At 39.8% G+C, this 16784-nt stretch overlaps 2 protein-coding genes across 3 annotated transcripts in view; one reads left to right on the top strand and one right to left on the bottom strand.

Moving 5' to 3' along the window:
• MATN2 (matrilin 2) overlaps positions 1 to 12238 on the top strand; it is a 61331-nt gene extending 49093 nt beyond the window's left edge. The window contains exons 20-25 of one of the 2 annotated variants that reach the window (XM_017730371.1): positions 871 to 1284; positions 3773 to 3925; positions 7950 to 8021; positions 8572 to 8676; positions 8915 to 9010; positions 11899 to 12238. In XM_017730371.1, coding sequence (XP_017585860.1) covers positions 871 to 1284; positions 3773 to 3925; positions 7950 to 8021; positions 8572 to 8676; positions 8915 to 9010; positions 11899 to 11951 — 893 coding nt within the window. In that variant the 3' untranslated portion in view covers positions 11952 to 12238. The remainder of the gene's footprint in view (positions 1 to 870; positions 1285 to 3772; positions 3926 to 7949; positions 8022 to 8571; positions 8677 to 8914; positions 9011 to 11898) is intronic. The other variant, XM_017730372.1, reaches the window with a different exon arrangement.
• Positions 12239 to 13694: 1456 nt separating this feature from the next.
• Positions 13695 to 16456, bottom strand: RPL30 (ribosomal protein L30). The gene is made up of 3 exons (XM_017730373.1): positions 16311 to 16456; positions 15075 to 15205; positions 13695 to 13864 (listed from the first exon to the last, which is right to left on the bottom strand). Exons 1-3 carry the CDS (start codon positions 16412 to 16414, stop codon positions 13815 to 13817), a joined length of 285 nt encoding a protein of 94 aa, XP_017585862.1. The 5' UTR covers positions 16415 to 16456; the 3' UTR covers positions 13695 to 13814.
• Positions 16457 to 16784: the final 328 nt, after the last annotated feature.

The raw sequence follows: 16784 nt of genomic DNA, 5'->3' as shown, positions 1-16784 counted from the left end.
CCAATAGGAGCTGAGTATCTCTACAGCTAGCCTTTGCACAAAGCACACTAATATTTGCCTGCTGAAGGCAATTCCTTTCCAGAATAAAAAAAAAACCAAACCAAAACAACCCACCTGGCAGAAGCAGTCTGCAGCTAGGAAGGCATTCTCCAATCTCTAAATTCCCTAACCTCATTACTGATGCCCAGTGCCTAGAAACTGCTTTGATTTTTGCATGTGCATTTGCCAAAAGGTATGGGAAATACAAATTCTTCTGACAAACTCCCAGCTCTAATGGGTAAACTGGAAAAGGTTAATTGCAGCAATACATAAGCCTTCTAATTACAAAATTGGTAGACAGTTACAAGCAAAAAACCCCTTATCTAGCCAATTCTGATTCTCTCAATAATTAGTTTTTTAACTGTTTTATAACTCCTGCAACACAAATGCAGCTTCAATGATTCTCTTCCGTGTCTCTCAGTGCTGACAAATTTGACAAATGCAAAGTTAGTATATGGGCTTATCCCTGGAAGAAAATTCTGACAACTGTGTCTATATGCTAGCTATGTTCTTCAGTTCTCTCCACTTAAGAGTAATTCCTAACATCTACTGATTGTTGCTGCATTTTTAAAAGTTGTAGTATTCTGCAAAGCAGAAAAATCTCAGTAAATATTCACTGTGATGATATTTTTGTTAAATTCTCAGTCACAGGCACACTCTTAGCTTTTGATACAGCCTGTACACAACATCTTCAGACACACTGGCACAGTAGGATGAACCAGGATCAGGGTACTTTAGACGATCTCTGAGCTTTTTCCAGGGTATCTGGATCCCTTTCCCAGCTTAGTGGAGTTTTTTCTTGATCTGAACACTCTGCTGCTCATTTCACAGGATGCACTGAAGGCCCAGTTGACCTGGTGTTTGTGATTGATGGATCAAAAAGTCTTGGAGAGGATAATTTTGAAAGTGTAAAACAATTTGTCTCAGGAATCTTGGATACACTTGAGATTTCACCCAAAGCTGCTCGAGTTGGTTTGCTTCAGTATTCCACTGAGGTTCGTACAGAGTTTACATTAAAGCAGTTCAGCTCAGCCAAAGACATGAAGAAAGCTGTGTCACAAATGAAATACATGGGTCGAGGTTCCATGACAGGACTGGCGCTGAGGCAAATGTGTGAGAGAAGCTTCACAGAAACAGAAGGAGCAAGACCATTTTCAGCAAATGTCCCTCGAATCTCCATTGTGTTTACGGATGGACGAGCCCAGGATGAGGTCTCTGAGTGGGCTACCAGAGCAAAGCAACGTGGTAAGTGGAGATGTTTTTGGTGTCTCATTCTAAAAGGCAAAAATTGTTAGAAATAAGATGTAGTAACAGTTTGGATGTGCTATGGTGTGTGCTAATCGAGAGAGTGTTTGCCACAGCAGTCTGGCCAGTACAGTGACCACTGTCCTGCACATCAGATCTCTGTGTTCACAAGGGCCTTTGCTGCCCTTGTGGATGTGCATCATCCCTAGAGCAGGACCCATAGGGAATGTCTCACCAGAGGTAGTGGTGCCACCCACCTGGCATGCCCTGAGTGCCCTGAACGTATCCACTAAGGGTAGACATTTGATACAGAGACCTGGGAACTTCATCAAAAATTCTAGGAAAACAAGAAAAGAAACCCTAAGCTGTCTCTTCAAAATACAGAAATCTATTCTTGTGAGAAATATTAGGGTAATAATTGGCTATATTTTTGTTTACAGGGCATATTCTTTACTTTTAACCAGTTTTATAGTGCTAATGGTGTTCTGGAAGGAAGATGACTCTTTTTGAAAGAATATAGCTGTAGTGCTGTCTATCCTACTGTTTCTACATGCCTATATGCTGAAATGTGACTGAAAACTGGTGATTTTTAATTTCTAATATGTTTGGGCAGAAATCCATCCTCTAGGACACCTGTACCACAAATCAGAAACTTTTCATCTGTTTAGCCGAGTCAACTGAAAATTTTCAAAACTTGTCAAGAAAATAAACTATCCCCTTCTTCTTCGCAAAATTTTTTTTTAAAATTTTATTAGAAACTGCTTTAAGAACCATGGCTGATGGGCCACAACACAGAGAAAATAGCCAGACTTTAAAAGATTCTGCACATCTTTTTTTCTGTGCTCATTTTATTGATATGACCTATCAATCAGAATTTGTTACATGATTAGTAGAGCATTATTTAGGACCAATACCTCTCTGTAAGGAGAAATGGGAAAAACATGCAAGGATATGAGAAGGGCATGTGCTAACAAGAGTGTCATTACAACGAAAGATAAAGTGGGTTTTAAAATAACTTTAAAAACCCCAAAAACATTTAAAGGCTTACTAGTGGGATGTTTGAAATTGCATGGAGGATTTACAGAAGTAGGAACGAAGTACAAGCCAGCTTTCTTATTTGCTGAATGAAACCTCAGCTCTGGACTGCTTACACTGGCTCTGCAATGCTACAAGCCAAACTCATCCCCTGTGTAATTGCAGCATAGCTGATAGAGTAAAGCTCAATATGAAATGGACCTTGACTTTATCACTGATATCCCCAAGTCTTTAAATAGCAACAAACTTCAGCATTGACTGGTGCATTCATTACATTGAATCAGCTTCTGTTGAACATTTTCCTTTCCTGGCTAAAGTGCAATGGTAGGCAGATTCATGAAGAAAAGTAAGGAGATATTTATGTTAAAAGTTAAAAACTTGTTAAATGTGTATTTTGTAATATTATCAGGCCCATGATTCTTCAGCAAAAAGGTTAAAAGTTGTGACTGAGTGAGTGTGCAGCAGCTATTACCCTATGTTAAATAAAGATATCAAACCTCCTCATCCCAAGTTTTATCTGAAACCAACCAGAGAAGGCATCTTCTTCTCTTGAATTGTATAAAAGACCTGTGAACCTCATAGCTGTATTATGAATCACAAAATCAGTACTAGTAGTGGACACTTTCTAAGCCAGAACTGATGTAAAGAGAAATGTTATATCAGATCATATGCTCATGAGCATAAAAAAATAACTGCTGAAAAAGAAGTTATTGAAGATTTCTGCTTTGTAGTTATTGCTTGTTTAAAGTCTATCTGGTGAGAGGGCTCTGAACCACTTCCTTCTTCTGGCTTCCAGGGTTAAGAAAACTACACATCCTCACTTACCTTCTCCCTAGCACCTCTGCTGTGGAAATACTTGTCCTGAGCATCCCTGTTGTAAGGCTCTTTCTTTCCTAGCCCCACAAATTGTTTGTTTTCCTATTCTTACCCTCTTGAGTGGGCCTTCCAGCCTGTTAGTGCCCCTTAGAGAGCAAGAATTGAGTCTCAATGTGCTCTGAGGATTTCAATGAAACACTTAAGCATTTTTCTGAAAAATTACTGCCATCTTTCAAGATTCTGCCCCATCTGCTAATATGTGGCAGGTGTTCCCATCAGCCCAGTAATTTGCTGCATTGCATAGACCCTACAGACACACACAAACCAGGGACTTGCAGTGCAATTGTGAGGCTGAGCTGTGCGATTCTCTTGGATTGTAATACTCCTTCTGGGACCATTTACTATCAGTAGTGGCCAGGCAAGTGTCATCTCTTTAACACAAAAACTGTGTTATAGTGTAATTACAGCAAACAACGAGTAATTAAAGCATATTAAGCCTCTTCACTTATTTTGAAGTTACACAGAATATGCATTTCTTGTGGTCTCCCTTTCTCTCATATTTTCCTTTCATGGATTAACAAGTGCTTAGAATTAGAACTGCTGAATAATAAATATGTGCAATTTCTTTTGAATCTAGGTATAATCATCTATGCCATTGGAATAGGAAAAGCAATTGAGGAAGAACTGCTGGAAATTGCTTCTGAGCCATCATATAAACATCTCTTCTATGCTGAGGATTTCACAGCTCTGGAGGACATAAGTGAAGAGCTAAGAGCTCAAATCTGTGCAGGTAACAAAATTCCATATCCCTTGAGATAGACGAGAACTGAATGTTTACAGGTGTTTTGCTTTTTGGATTTTTCTGCCCTTTAATATGTGAAGAATATATACCATTAATCCATCAGTGGGTAAATGTATTAGTGATTATCTTCCCTTTATTTTCATAAAGGTTGCATAAGACGTACAATTCTATGCCTAGAAGAATCAATTGCTCCTTCTCTTTTCTGTTTCTACAGTTAAGTTAGCCACGCAGTGAACCCCACTCCACCAAATAAACGTGATCTATTTCATTAGGAATGTGGGAAAATAAGCAGGGATTTGTAATACCTTAATGAGAATAAAAAAAAATTCCCAAGACCAACAGCAAAAACCTAAACCACAGCAAAATAAATCATCAAGAGCTGTTGTGTGTAGTTATAGGAAATGAAAAATAGTTCATTGAACATATATTCACACCTACAAAGAGTGGATTTCAGTTATGCATAAGCTCTGAGTTTTGCTACACAAATGTGGAAGGTTTTTTTCAGAAAGCACCCTTCTTCACTCTGGAGCAAACAGCTTGTATATAAACATTCCCAGATGAAGTTTTGCAAGGGGAAGGGGGAATTTGAGATGGGATAAAAGCTATTCAGCCAGAGAGAGAACAGCATATCTCTGCCACTCACACATTCCCAAGACTCAGTAGTTTTTGTACATTCAAACTGGTACCTGAAGCAAAATTCAGAAACAACACATGGAATGATGTTAGTCATGGGACTAGAATTGTGCAAGATTATTTAATTTTCACTAGCTTTTATCTGGTTGTTTTTCTCGGAATTAAATGCAAACAGGTTTTGCTCTTTTTTCTTCTTTAACATTACTATATAAAATTAGCTGCAGGACATTTCTTTATACAGATCTCAAAGAAGAATCTGTAAAAGACTTTGAGGATGTTTCTTAGCTTCTTCTTGCATACTCTTTGTCTTTCAGTCCTAAGAAGTCCTAGTTTCATCTTTCTGAAATAATTAATACTATGATAACATAAAACCAAGTCAGTTCAATTAACCTTATCAGGCAGATAATCTTCTGATGACAGCATGTCATCTTAAAAGCTCTTGGAGATGCCAAAGCCAAAACTATCCGGCAGCCAGAACAATAATTCTCACTCATTAGCAAACCCCAGTATAATAATTCTCGCTGATTAGCAAACCCCAGAGCTCAGCGATGGAAATGCATCCTTCAGGTACCCACAACAGTGGTTAGAAATCACCTTTTTTTTTTCCTTTTAACTACATTATTTACAACATGAAAAAATAAGTAAATCCTGCCCCTCTGTGGCAGTTTCTTGTCTACACCGCTGGTAACTGGGCAGCACTGTCCTCCCCCTCTCTCAACAACAGGCAGTGAATGCCTCACACCTGTCAACTGAGGACTGACAAAGCCTTGTTTTTCTGGACACTCCAGGACTGCCTATTACTCATCAACTCACTCCACTGGAAATTCTGCCTCCAAACCTGTTACACAATCTGAAAGTTGTTTTTTTTTTTTTATACCTTCTGTTGTCTACAGCCCAATTTTTCTCTTCCTTTGCAATAGCAGTAACCTTTATATTTACTCCAGCCTTCATCCTTAGCTGAGGTCTTCTGACGCTCCAGCCTGTGAGGACAGTGGGAGATCCTGTGAACCTCATGGACTCCACTGACAAAGCCTCTCATCCTTAGTCCCAGCTGTGGATGTAATGCATGTTTCCAACTAAAGCAGGAGCCTTCCAAATGTTTTTTTGGGGGTAAGGCCTTTTTCTTTCATTCTGCAAGAAAGCATCTGCCTTGTAGAATAGCTGTTGATTACTATTAATTATTCTTGATGACTAGTAGTAAAAGCAAAAAAAGGAGGGGTTTTTTCTCTCTTGCCTCTTATTAAGAGGAATTCAGTCGGAAGGCTCCCATTCATTGCCTTGGTTAATGTTAATTTCTCATCTGACTGGAAGCACTAACGAGGCTCTGGCAATGTCATACATAATATGCACTCAATATGATTGCAGCTTCACCCCTGTTCTGAGCATGTGCATTATGGGAGCTTTTAATTACATGGTCATATACTATTTTTGTCACAAGACCCCAGCCCTGATCAGATGACAGTACTCAGCAGCCAGCTGGTTAACATTCTGTTTTCCTTCCAAATTGCAGATTGTTATCAGTTCAGCAAATATTCAGACACTGCTTTTGATGACACTTTCTCACAGGCTCCTTCTAACAAATTACTTGTGTTTTGTTATGAAACAGAACACTAAAAACGAACATCCAACTTCAGCCTTGTTCCCGAACAAATTTATTCATTGCACTGACTACACCAAGGGATTCAGGGTGATCAGTCTCTGTCACCACTTGTGTGTTTATTCAGCTGCACAGAGGCAATGAGATTACAAATCTTAGAGCCCCAACACCAGCTTCTGAAGCCTGAAGAGCAGTTTCTGAAATGCCCAATTCCCACCCTATACTGGAGACCTCCTGCCACACCTCTACCAGTGCATCTCTGTTTTTTTCTGTCCCTAACTTTCTGTCCATATCTGCCACGTGTCCAAAGCTCAAACATTTCAGGTCAGTTCCTCTGCCCTTCCTAAACAACCCCCTCATTAGCTTGCAGCTCCTGAACAACTTCTAGAGCAAGTCATTACCCAGGGTCAAACACTCAAGATTCATCTTACCTGTTTCATCTCTCCTACAACAGAAATCTTCACCATCCATGTTCCCACCTGATCATCCTTCAGCTAGACTCCACTTCTAGTTTGTTTCATTCCCTTGTGATCTCATCCCACACCTCTCTGCCCTGAACTCTCGTCCAAAATCTGAGTTCCTTCCAGCAGCTGGTTCCCATGCAGACTGAGATATATATATCTATATCTATATACAGATAAAGATTGTAGTTCTGCTGCCTGATCTCTGGTCTTATTCAACCACTCATCTGTTTTTCCCTGATATTCATGCTCACTAATTCCAACCTCCACTCAAGAGAGCCTCATCTCCTTCCCAGTGCAACTTAGCACAGCTGTATATTATTGTGCATCTATCAAAACTGAGTAAACCAGCAGCCATCCTAATAGTTATAGCAAACCTGGATGTCACAGAAGCATCTTCCATCTCCCTGCTGCATATTCATGCAATATCAGGAGAGTTTGCACTGTCACTTTCTCCCCGCATGCATTCACTTTCAGGGAAAGAGCTCTGGGTTCCAGAGCAGGGAGCGTGTCCTAGATGCTCCATCCACCCTGCACCATCGGTCAAGTCGTGCAGTTGTTAAATACCTCCTCTTCAGCTTATCTGGGCCATGAAGGGCTCCAGTCAGTCGAAGGTGTTCATTTCCTAGTAAAAGACCCATTCCTAAGGAACCGAAGCTGCCCCCACACTGCCCTCTGGCGGCAAGAAAGGGGCAGGGCACACAACGACTGATGTTCTACCTCAAATCAAACAGTTGGTTGTTTCTTCTCAATCTCTTGACTAAAAAGATCGGGGGCTGGACTCTGAAATAAATCCTTACCTTTTAAAGGCGGTGCTTCATGAATTAGAAATGTATATTTTTGCTTAAAACTGTAGTGTATCAAATAGACTCTACTGCACACTTCTCATCTAGAAACTCCCAACTCCCTGATCAAGGTTTCTGATCATAAAGAAGAAAACTGAAGAAACTTTTTCTTTCTCCAAGCAGTTCTTATTCTTATTCAGTTCATCCCAAAGGATGATGGATTATAATGAAACATGAAAGAATTTTCACTATAGGACACAAAGTAGATTGCTGTCATTTCAGATTGCTTCACTATTATTAAATAATCACTTCTGGTTTTGGAAGAGTTCCTCTGATAGTCTGAGTTGAAGGGCAAGTCCTGGCGTTTCCATCAACACCGGACCTCTTCTAAATTGCACAGGTATGAGGCATTCTCCACGTGTTATGAGAGACAAACACCAAGTTACTGGCAAGAAACATCTCCATTTCTACAGAATGTGAATATTTTTATTGCTCCTTTTGTGATATCATTTCCTTTGGCGATTTCTATCTACCAGCCTTGAAAGAGTCACCTCACCAGCAGGATGCATCATCTGGGAGGCTTCGTAAGACTGGTCCACAGCCTTCAGGTTGGCTGTTTTAACTCAAGTGTCCTGTCCTGCTGTCTCCCCAGTCACTGCTAAGTTGCCTCTTCATGCTGCCTTCTGTAGAGAACCCTCATGATTCAGCCAAAGTGGTTCATCCCACGTTCCTGTCTCCTCACCCCTCCCAGTCACCCTCCTTTCTGCAGCACAAAGAACAGAGATTGACTGTAACAAAAGCATGGCTGCATGCTTCTTACACCATCCAAATGAAATGCTTCATGGGAAACCTTGTAGTTCAACACTGTGCTTGACACTTTAAGCATGTTTAGCTTTCAATCACTTCTGTTTCTCACAGAAACCTTCACAATTCCCTTTCAGTTCTGCAACCCACAACTTAAATCACGCATACAGTAAATACAGCCTAACAGCTTGGTTCCTTCACATCTTTGTATCCCTAGTCCTTTCCTTGAATAATCCTCACTGCAATTAGTGAGATTATTTACTAATTAAGGAGAATTCTGCATGTGAGTAGAAAACAAAATAAAATTATAATTTAGTGGGTTTGATTTTTAGACTTTTGGGGGGTTTCCTGCAGGACCTGAATCAACCACAATAGCCATCACAGATGTCATTGACTGTCCACATCTTGCAGTACACCACAAGTATCTTTTTGAAGACAGTCACATTCACTCAACAACAGGTAATCGTGTTACCTTTGTTTAGAATAATCCAGACTGTTCTTTGAATATATGGGACTACACATTGTGTACTGTTTTCCAGTACTGACAGAATCTGCCTCACCCTTTGGATGTCGACCTGTTTTGAGAACAGGAAGCTGTATTAAACCTGCTCAGCATTTATAATTCCTTGTCATTTCCTCCCCATTCTATTCAATTTGTTCAGCATTTAGCCTATGCCTAAGTGTTTCTGTTTTTCAGCAAAAGCTTCAAAAGATAACGACCAGTGCAAATGTGAAAACCTTGTGACATTCCAGAACTATGCAACCAGTGAAGTAAGAAAACTCACCCAGCGATATATCCTTTCTGAGTAACTGGCTTTTTACATGTAAGATAAGAAAGACAGGTTAAAACAAACTAAATTTTTTTGCATCGTCTAAACTGTGTCCATAGCTAAAATGAGTTCATTGTAATGAAAATCTAAACTGCATAATAGATAGTTTCCAAGAAGCAAGGCCTTTAAGACTTTTAATCTGCTTCTGCTTCATAGAAGGGAGCAAAATATTAATAAGGATCTTGAATTTTAATAACCCCTAACAGTAAAACACATTCAGGGACAGCAAAGAAAGGGCTGGTCAAATTCAAGACTAACACACTTTGCTTTGGGTTACTTCTTCAGATGGTACTGAAATAGCATTTACTGGCTACAGGTGTCAGAGTACAGAAGATGTTTCCCTTCTGAACTACTTGGTAAGGCACCAGATGCAGTGAATCATTTATAACCATACTCCAGATGAAGAGAAAATCAAGAGTACTCAGGTTTGGTTGATTTTGCATTAAAAGAAATGCAGATAAAACTTAACAAAGTGCAAATCAGTAGCTTCTGCCCCCCAGTTAGTCTGTTTTTTTCAAGGGAGATGTTAGTACAGCAGCCTTTACACTACCTGTAACATCCACCACATCTCAGGAAACAACAGCAGCAAACTGGCAATACAACTCATCATGCAGTATTTATGCAGCAAATTCCTGTTTTCTTCATGAAAGCTGCTTCTGATCAAATAAATAGTACGACATCCCATCTTCTACCCGAGTTCTGTAACTGTACGAGAGCAGTAAGCCCTCATTATCTGTACAGAAGAGTGCAGTGATGTCAACAGCTCGTAGCTGTGTGCTTCCTAGACAAGCACAGCTTCAGACCAAGGTACCTGTGAACAGTCTGTCCAGAGTAAGGCAAGCAGAGCCCTGGTGGCTGGTAACCTGATGCAGATACATTGCCTACCAGTTCAGACCTTCCCTGCAGCAGCCAGCCTCTCTCACCTTCCCAAGTGAATCCTTTGGTAGACACTTTAAAGAATTATGTTCTAACTTGATTAAATTACTCCATGCAAAGCAGATTTCATAAAGGAGGAGAAAGCTGTCATGTAAGGTTATTGCTAGGCGTTTCAAATTCTCGTCAACATACATACTTCTCTGACAGGACTTCTCCAGACGACTTCAGAGAAAAAATTCTAGGTAATTTCCCACACCCTTAAGTGTTGCATGACAGAGTTCCAACCTGCATGGCAACAAGAAAGGAGACCAATTCTTGCCCCTTCAGGAGAAGCACTTTACTGTAATCTCCTGCAGTTGGGCTATGAGGAACTCTGGGCTTACTCAGAATCAAAGAATTTAGTTGCTAAGCTTAGCAGCTTATCAACATGTGGTTTTTTGCTTTACCATTTGACCAGGCAACCCTGTGATTTCTACTCCAAGGACTCAAGGTGATGAAAACCTGTCAACACTGAGCCAGAGACTAGGAATTCTGATAGGAACAGTGCTAAGCACTTTCTCAGAGCGCTGTGCAGGCACTGCTTTGAACAGAGTATGAACCATCCAGTTTCCTCTTTATTAGAAACATCATTTCTCTGCCTTATTTCAAGAGCAGCTCAAGTGGGAGATGATACATTAGTTCTTGATAACTGCAGACCCCTCATCCAGATATCTGAGGTGGGGGACCAAGAACTGGCTACAAAAGTAGCTCCAGTTACACAATACAAATTTAGAGGGACCAGTCCAAACTGTTTTGTGTCCAACCACATTAACTTCTATCAGTGGTTGAGTGCAGTTTCACTGCTTGAACTTTGCCTCTGTGAACACTTGAGAAATACAGTTGTTGAAGAGAATGCAGTTCACATGGTGCTCCTATGCACAGAGTAATCCTTGCTGCAGCAGACAGATGAGAAATTACCAAACCCCATGTCCAGGCAGACTGGACACCCACAGAAGCAGGATACCCACTCTTACTAGCAAGAGATTCTCCTGCTGTCAGTGGGGGAACATAGTACATGTGGCTGTTCTGGCCAAACTCAAGAGGCCAGTTTGCCTGTCTGCCCCAAAAAATTCCTAACAGCAACATGCCAAGATCCCAATTTATATGCCCAGTTCTCTATCTTCCCTTATGTAAGACCTTAAGATGTTGAAATCAAGACCCTAGTCAAACAAGCAAGGAATGGGAGGCAGCAAATTCATCCTTCTGAGGTAGATCTCAGTGCCTTCAGTTTTCCCTTGATGACAGGCCTCCTCTTCCTCTAAGCTTCCCCTGGCTGCAGCCCTTCCATGGCACTCGGAGAGAGATGCTGAAGTAAATGCTATTGGTCCAACCTCTTCCTGCAGCAGACAGAATTCCTGCCAACTGGGAGTGCTGATCAGGAAAGGGATGCTGTACACTACTTTGCTTTGCTACAGCTTCTTACTGGAAATGGAACCAGCCCTAGATGCCATGGAGTTTGTTGCATTCTATTCCACATTTGTCTGGAAACCACCATCACAAATGTGGGCAGAAGCAGATCATGAGGAGCAGACAGACTTCTTACTGGGGTCTCAGAGCCCCATAGTTTTATTATCTACTGTTAGTTACATGCAGTTTTCCCTGTGATTAAGTGAAACATTTTTTAAACAGCATTAACTAGGTAAATATTAATCTTCCCTGTAAAAGAGAGAAAAGCAATCCATTTTCAGAACCAGCCTTTTTAATAAGCTGCAGTCTGAACTCCATGTTAAGATATGCCTGTTAAGGAATGGGGCTTCACACAGCTTTCTCAACTCAGCTCATCAAATCATAACAAAATACAGGGGAATATCATATAAGAAACTACTGGGAGTCAGAGGAGAAACAAGAAAATGCTCATGGACCATAGCAATCAGGCAGCTGACTTTTTCTATTAGTGCATCCTATCAGTAGCTCTCTTTCCTTAACTTTTATCTACTGGAAGAAATGACGAAGAGAATGGAAGACTTGGAAAACAGGCTAAAATACTGATCAGAATTTTAAGTGTATGCTACACTGTATATTTATACATACAGACCTGTCAGAGCTATTTTCGTAAACTGGTTCAAAGTAAAATAACAAATCTTTGTGTCTGAAGTTGAAAAGAATATTTTGGATCCTTGCATCTATACACCATGTGTTCTGTCTTGCATTGAGCAAATAAGAAACGTTGAAAATTTTATATAAACAATTTAGTAACTAGCAAAAGTTCTAATTAAGCAGAACAACTGAAATAAGCTATGCAAAATAATAAAATGCTGTTATTTTTTGAAGTGAAACCTCCATGTTTTGAAGTAATTTTAGGGAATGAATTTATTTGGCTTTCTTTTCTGTATTTCCCTCCTCCCCTCTTAGTATTTTAAGCACAGTCTGTGTGTATATATATAGTTTTATGTATACATAAATACACAGAACAAGTGGGACAGCATTCACAGCCATTAGGCTTGACTTGGATTCTTCAAACAAGAGTTTGAAATCAGTACTGAAATCAGGAGGAAGTAAAAATACAAATTCTGTGTTTAAACTGTGATGAAAGTAAATGTTTAAAGTGGGAAGTCTGCTGGATTATCAGGGCGTCACAACCTGAGGTTTCAAGAACTTTTTCTTATCATGACCAGACTATCCAACTTCTCCCTGCTGTCCTTTGGTCAGTATTCAGATTCTCTTTCCTGAATGCAAGTAATATATTAATTCTGAAAGCATTGTTTGGTCAATTCACCTAGCTGCACACCTGTTTGTCAAACACTAAAACACAACCAAACCCAGCAAATTGCTTCTATTGTCGCCAACTGAAGTGTCTTTAAGTCTCACTCCCTCCCCCTGGCTGCAACTCATCTGGATTTGTGGTTTAATAGGTAAAGAGACCAGCACTTCCTCTTTTGCTTTGACACACACTGGAGTTTGCCTCTTGACTATCTCCAAATGGCAACACACAGCTTCATCCATTTTATAACAGAAGTAGTTGCAACAGAACTGAAGTGATTAAGTGATCTCAGATAAGCTGATGAGCGTGCATGGATACCCAACAGCAAGCTTTGACAGGTACCTCGTACTTTGGAATTGTGAGGTTACAGGTGCCTTCTGATTTTCATGAGGTGTTTCTTTCACCACATGTCAGAAAAGCACTGGCACTTCATTTAACAATCCCTAGTAATAAGGAACATCCTGCAGTCATGGTCTCACACAGAACAGGCACAAATCTCTTAAGATACTGATGCTCTCAGCAATTGTGACTCGAGAACACCAGCTTATCTGTCTTCAGCATCTTCAGAAAACTAAAAAAAAAAAAAAAAAAGGCTACTAATTTAAAAACTGCTTTATGAAGTTAAATGGTATCTTACTGAAAGTGTATGTTACACACCTACACATCTAGAAGCTATATCCTGTTTGCCCTTTTACAGATATGTACTCTTGGAAGGAAAAGACAAAGGGAATAATGCACATTAGTACTTGATTCACTTGGTAAAAACAGTGTGAATTACTTTAATTTAAGTAAACCCTTTAGGAACCCCCACCAACATCCCAAATTTGCTACTGTCCCTCCCATTATGCCTTGTGTTTGCATTAGCACTCCAAAAGCAAACACAAAGGAAGCCCTAGCCAGTTGGGATTTGGCACCGTACTTGCCATGATCAAGCCTTCCTTCACTTACCTCTCAAGATCCACAACTCCTACAGAATGAAAGGCAAATTTTGCCACGTGAAGGTTATTTCTTAACAGAACAGGAAGCACAGCAGCGGTAATGAATCTTAATTTATAAAGTTTGTTCCCTAAAACCAACAAAGGTATAATACAAATTTTTCTTAAAAGAGATCTGTAACCAGTTTTATTGTAGAAATAACACCTTTACAGCATTTACTTCTCACTGGTTTGTTCTGGCATGCTTCTAATGATGTCAGAGTCACCTGTAAAACAAAAATGTACAGTTAAAAGAGGTCCCACAGAAAGATGATTTTAGGAATAAAAATAAGAAAAAAACCCACCCATAAAACTACCACAGTGATTCTAGAAAAAGAAAACAACTTAAAAGCAACAGATAGCCTGCTTAGGAAAAAAGCAAGTACTTTTGATGGATTGATAAAAAAATACTTGTAACTGTGTTTTTCTAATCCAAATAGAGTATTTTCCAGTAATTATGCACCTGTCACCAGCATTTACCAAGCCAGTACTAGAACAACAATCTAGTCCTGGAGGACACAATGCATAGTTTTACTATAGCGAATGTCTAGCCTCCCCTGATCACAGAAATATCAGGACAGCGAGAATATTCGCATTGTTAGATACAGAGCATTAGGATTTACTTGCACCTCTCACCCCACCCAAAACCAAACCTTAAAGTGACATTTTGAAAACTAAGTTTACAGCTACTAGTTGAATACAAGCAAGCTAAATAAAGTTTTCTGAAGAACTAGGAAATTCAAATCATTGTGACTTAGGGAACAGCTATTATTTGGTTTAAGTTATTACAGAAATCATTAAACCCATCTGTATGCATTCTGGTCAACAGAACATGGGATTGATTCTTCTCTTAAAACATTCTGGAAAGAGGATGGGAAGTCACCTACTTAGCATTCTATATAAGGAATCTGAGCAACTCTCTGGGACAAAGACTGCTACCAAACCACAGTAACTACATACAAACTTACTGTTTTAAAATGAAGTGTTTAATATAATTTTCATCCCTTGATGAATATTCTGGGAAACAGGACAAGTCATAATCCTTTTTCTTAGATTAAGAACAGTAAAACAGGGCTGTTGTAAACAGCATGTTGTGCAAGCTCATGTCCTAGCTTAGGGGTTCAGAAACAGGTCCCATACAGTTACTTCTCAGACACAGAAACCTCCCTACAGACTGACAAGTGGACAAAATGCTCACAGGGCTCAGCAATAAAAGAGAAGCAGCAGTCCTTCCAGGTTCTAAGAACCTAAGACTCACAAAAGAAGAACAGGATCTTGGTCAGAGGAAATTATAATTAAGTGTTAAACATGATGGAAAAAGGCAGTAAAATGTGTCATCACTCCTACTCGTTCCTGGCTCAGTGCTGCCACTCACAGGAGAAGGGAGGATCCACAGACACCTCCTCATTTGGTCCCTACACTGTAGGTGGGAATTACCTGGGTCGATGATGGCCAGTGTGCACACTCTGTAGTATTTTCCGCATGCTGTGCCCAATTCAATGTTGTTCCCACTATAATGATGGACACCAGTCTTGGCAAGCATAGCGTAGTACTCAATCTCTGATTTTCTGAAATCCAAAAATTGGGTGTTAGCAGTACCCACAAACAATTCTGATTGACTGCAATACAGAGAGAGCAACTTTAACCCCTACCACACTTAAACCTTAAGATGCTTCTCCTTCCCACCCAGAGAAACACATCTGTTCCTTGCGAGGCAAAATCACCCTGGGGTTGTGGCTCAGGAACCTTTACTCAGACGTCTGCTGAAGGTTTGTAACAACAAACCCTTCAGGCTGCTCCTACACAGGCTCATTTCTACACGGTAAAAAGTTTCAGCACTTGCAGACCTCTGAAAGGCCATAGGAGCTGTGCCAAAGTGCATAAACTAAGAGAGTTAATGTTGATGCCCAGTGGTGGCCAGATGCTGAACAGATACAGCTGTTGCTAGCTGAGAAAGGAACTGTGTATTTTAATTTAAAACAAAAAGTCCATCTATACTGCCCTCTCTTCTGACTTCCATTAGGAGAGTCTAGCAGTCAATGTTTCCTAAGCGCTTTTGGGATCCCCACTAATATTTGGGATTGCTGCCTACTGTAACAGTCCTACTATTTCTCAAGTATCTAATTTCTGGGTTTCACATTTACATTTTCTTGAGCCTGTCAATATCCCTTGACAACAGAAAGGGCCCAGATATTCAATGAGGAAAATGTCATGGTATTTGTAGAGATTACATTCTCAAAAAAACAGTTTCACTGGCCAGGACCCCACATTTATAACTAACTTCAATAGCAAATTTTATGTGCTTCAAATATTTTAAATAAATTATCAGTTTTCCTAGCTGTAAAATTATTTTCCAATACACTACTTTGGAAAAACATGGGAATTCAGCCTCATTACACCCTTAGTGAATGCTATCAAGTGTGAAAAGCTTCCAGTACTTTATCTAGTCCAAACTCTTTGAATTAGAAAGCTAGAAAAATACCAGCAAGCATTTTGACACTTCTAGACATGAAATCATTACACAGCAAATTACCTGTCACTTTTATTTCAGAGCACTCTAGAATATGCCAGCAAAGTCCTCTGTTTTAAGTCATTGGAGAAATTAGCATAAAGCACAAAATGCATTTGTACAAAGAGCCCATTTTAGAATTATTTTCTCACACATCTGCTTACCTCAAAGCAGGACAGTTGTTGGCAAGGATGACCAACTTGGCCTTGCCCTGACGAATCATTTTCAGGGTCTGTTTGTACCCAAGCACATATTTGCCACTTTTCATAACCAGCTGAAGCCTGGAGTTGATGGACTCCAGGGACTTTTTCTGAAGAAGAAGTAAAAAAGCATTATTGTGTTACTTCACAATTTTCAAAACAATGGAAAACATTAAAAATTAAAGAAATTTCAAATATATGCATTTTTCATAATCTCCCTATAATCTGAAACATGGAATAAGAAAAGCCAATCAGTTACTTGAGTATAAGAAAGCTTATGGATAAGGGCGTTGTTGATACTGTGTTTTCACAAGTTCAGAAAGTTCTTTCTTACCCCCATCTCTCACAATAGGAAAATACATCTCAAAGCACTGTTGCTGCTATCTACATCAATCAGTGACATCTGCGTACATCGGACAGGCTCTTGTCAAGCTCAGT

The sequence above is a fragment of the Corvus brachyrhynchos genome, unplaced genomic scaffold (assembly GCF_000691975.1).
Source record: "Corvus brachyrhynchos isolate BGI_N302 unplaced genomic scaffold, ASM69197v1 scaffold302, whole genome shotgun sequence".
NCBI lineage: Eukaryota > Metazoa > Chordata > Aves > Passeriformes > Corvidae > Corvus > Corvus brachyrhynchos.
Note: the sequence above shows the minus strand (reverse complement) of the source record. Positions and strands in the feature narration are given on the sequence as shown.

Bases quoted from the DNA above. Each gene is read 5' to 3' on its own strand.
- RPL30 (XM_017730373.1), bottom strand. From the start codon at position 16,414: ATGAAAAGTGGCAAATATGTGCTTGGGTACAAACAGACCCTGAAAATG. The intron at 15,206-16,310 runs GTAAGCAGATGT...TTTGGATTTCAG, and splicing joins AACAACTGTCCTGCTTTGAG to AAAATCAGAGATTGAGTACT. The intron at 13,865-15,074 runs GTAATTCCCACC...TTTGTTTTACAG, and splicing joins ACTGGCCATCATCGACCCAG to GTGACTCTGACATCATTAGA.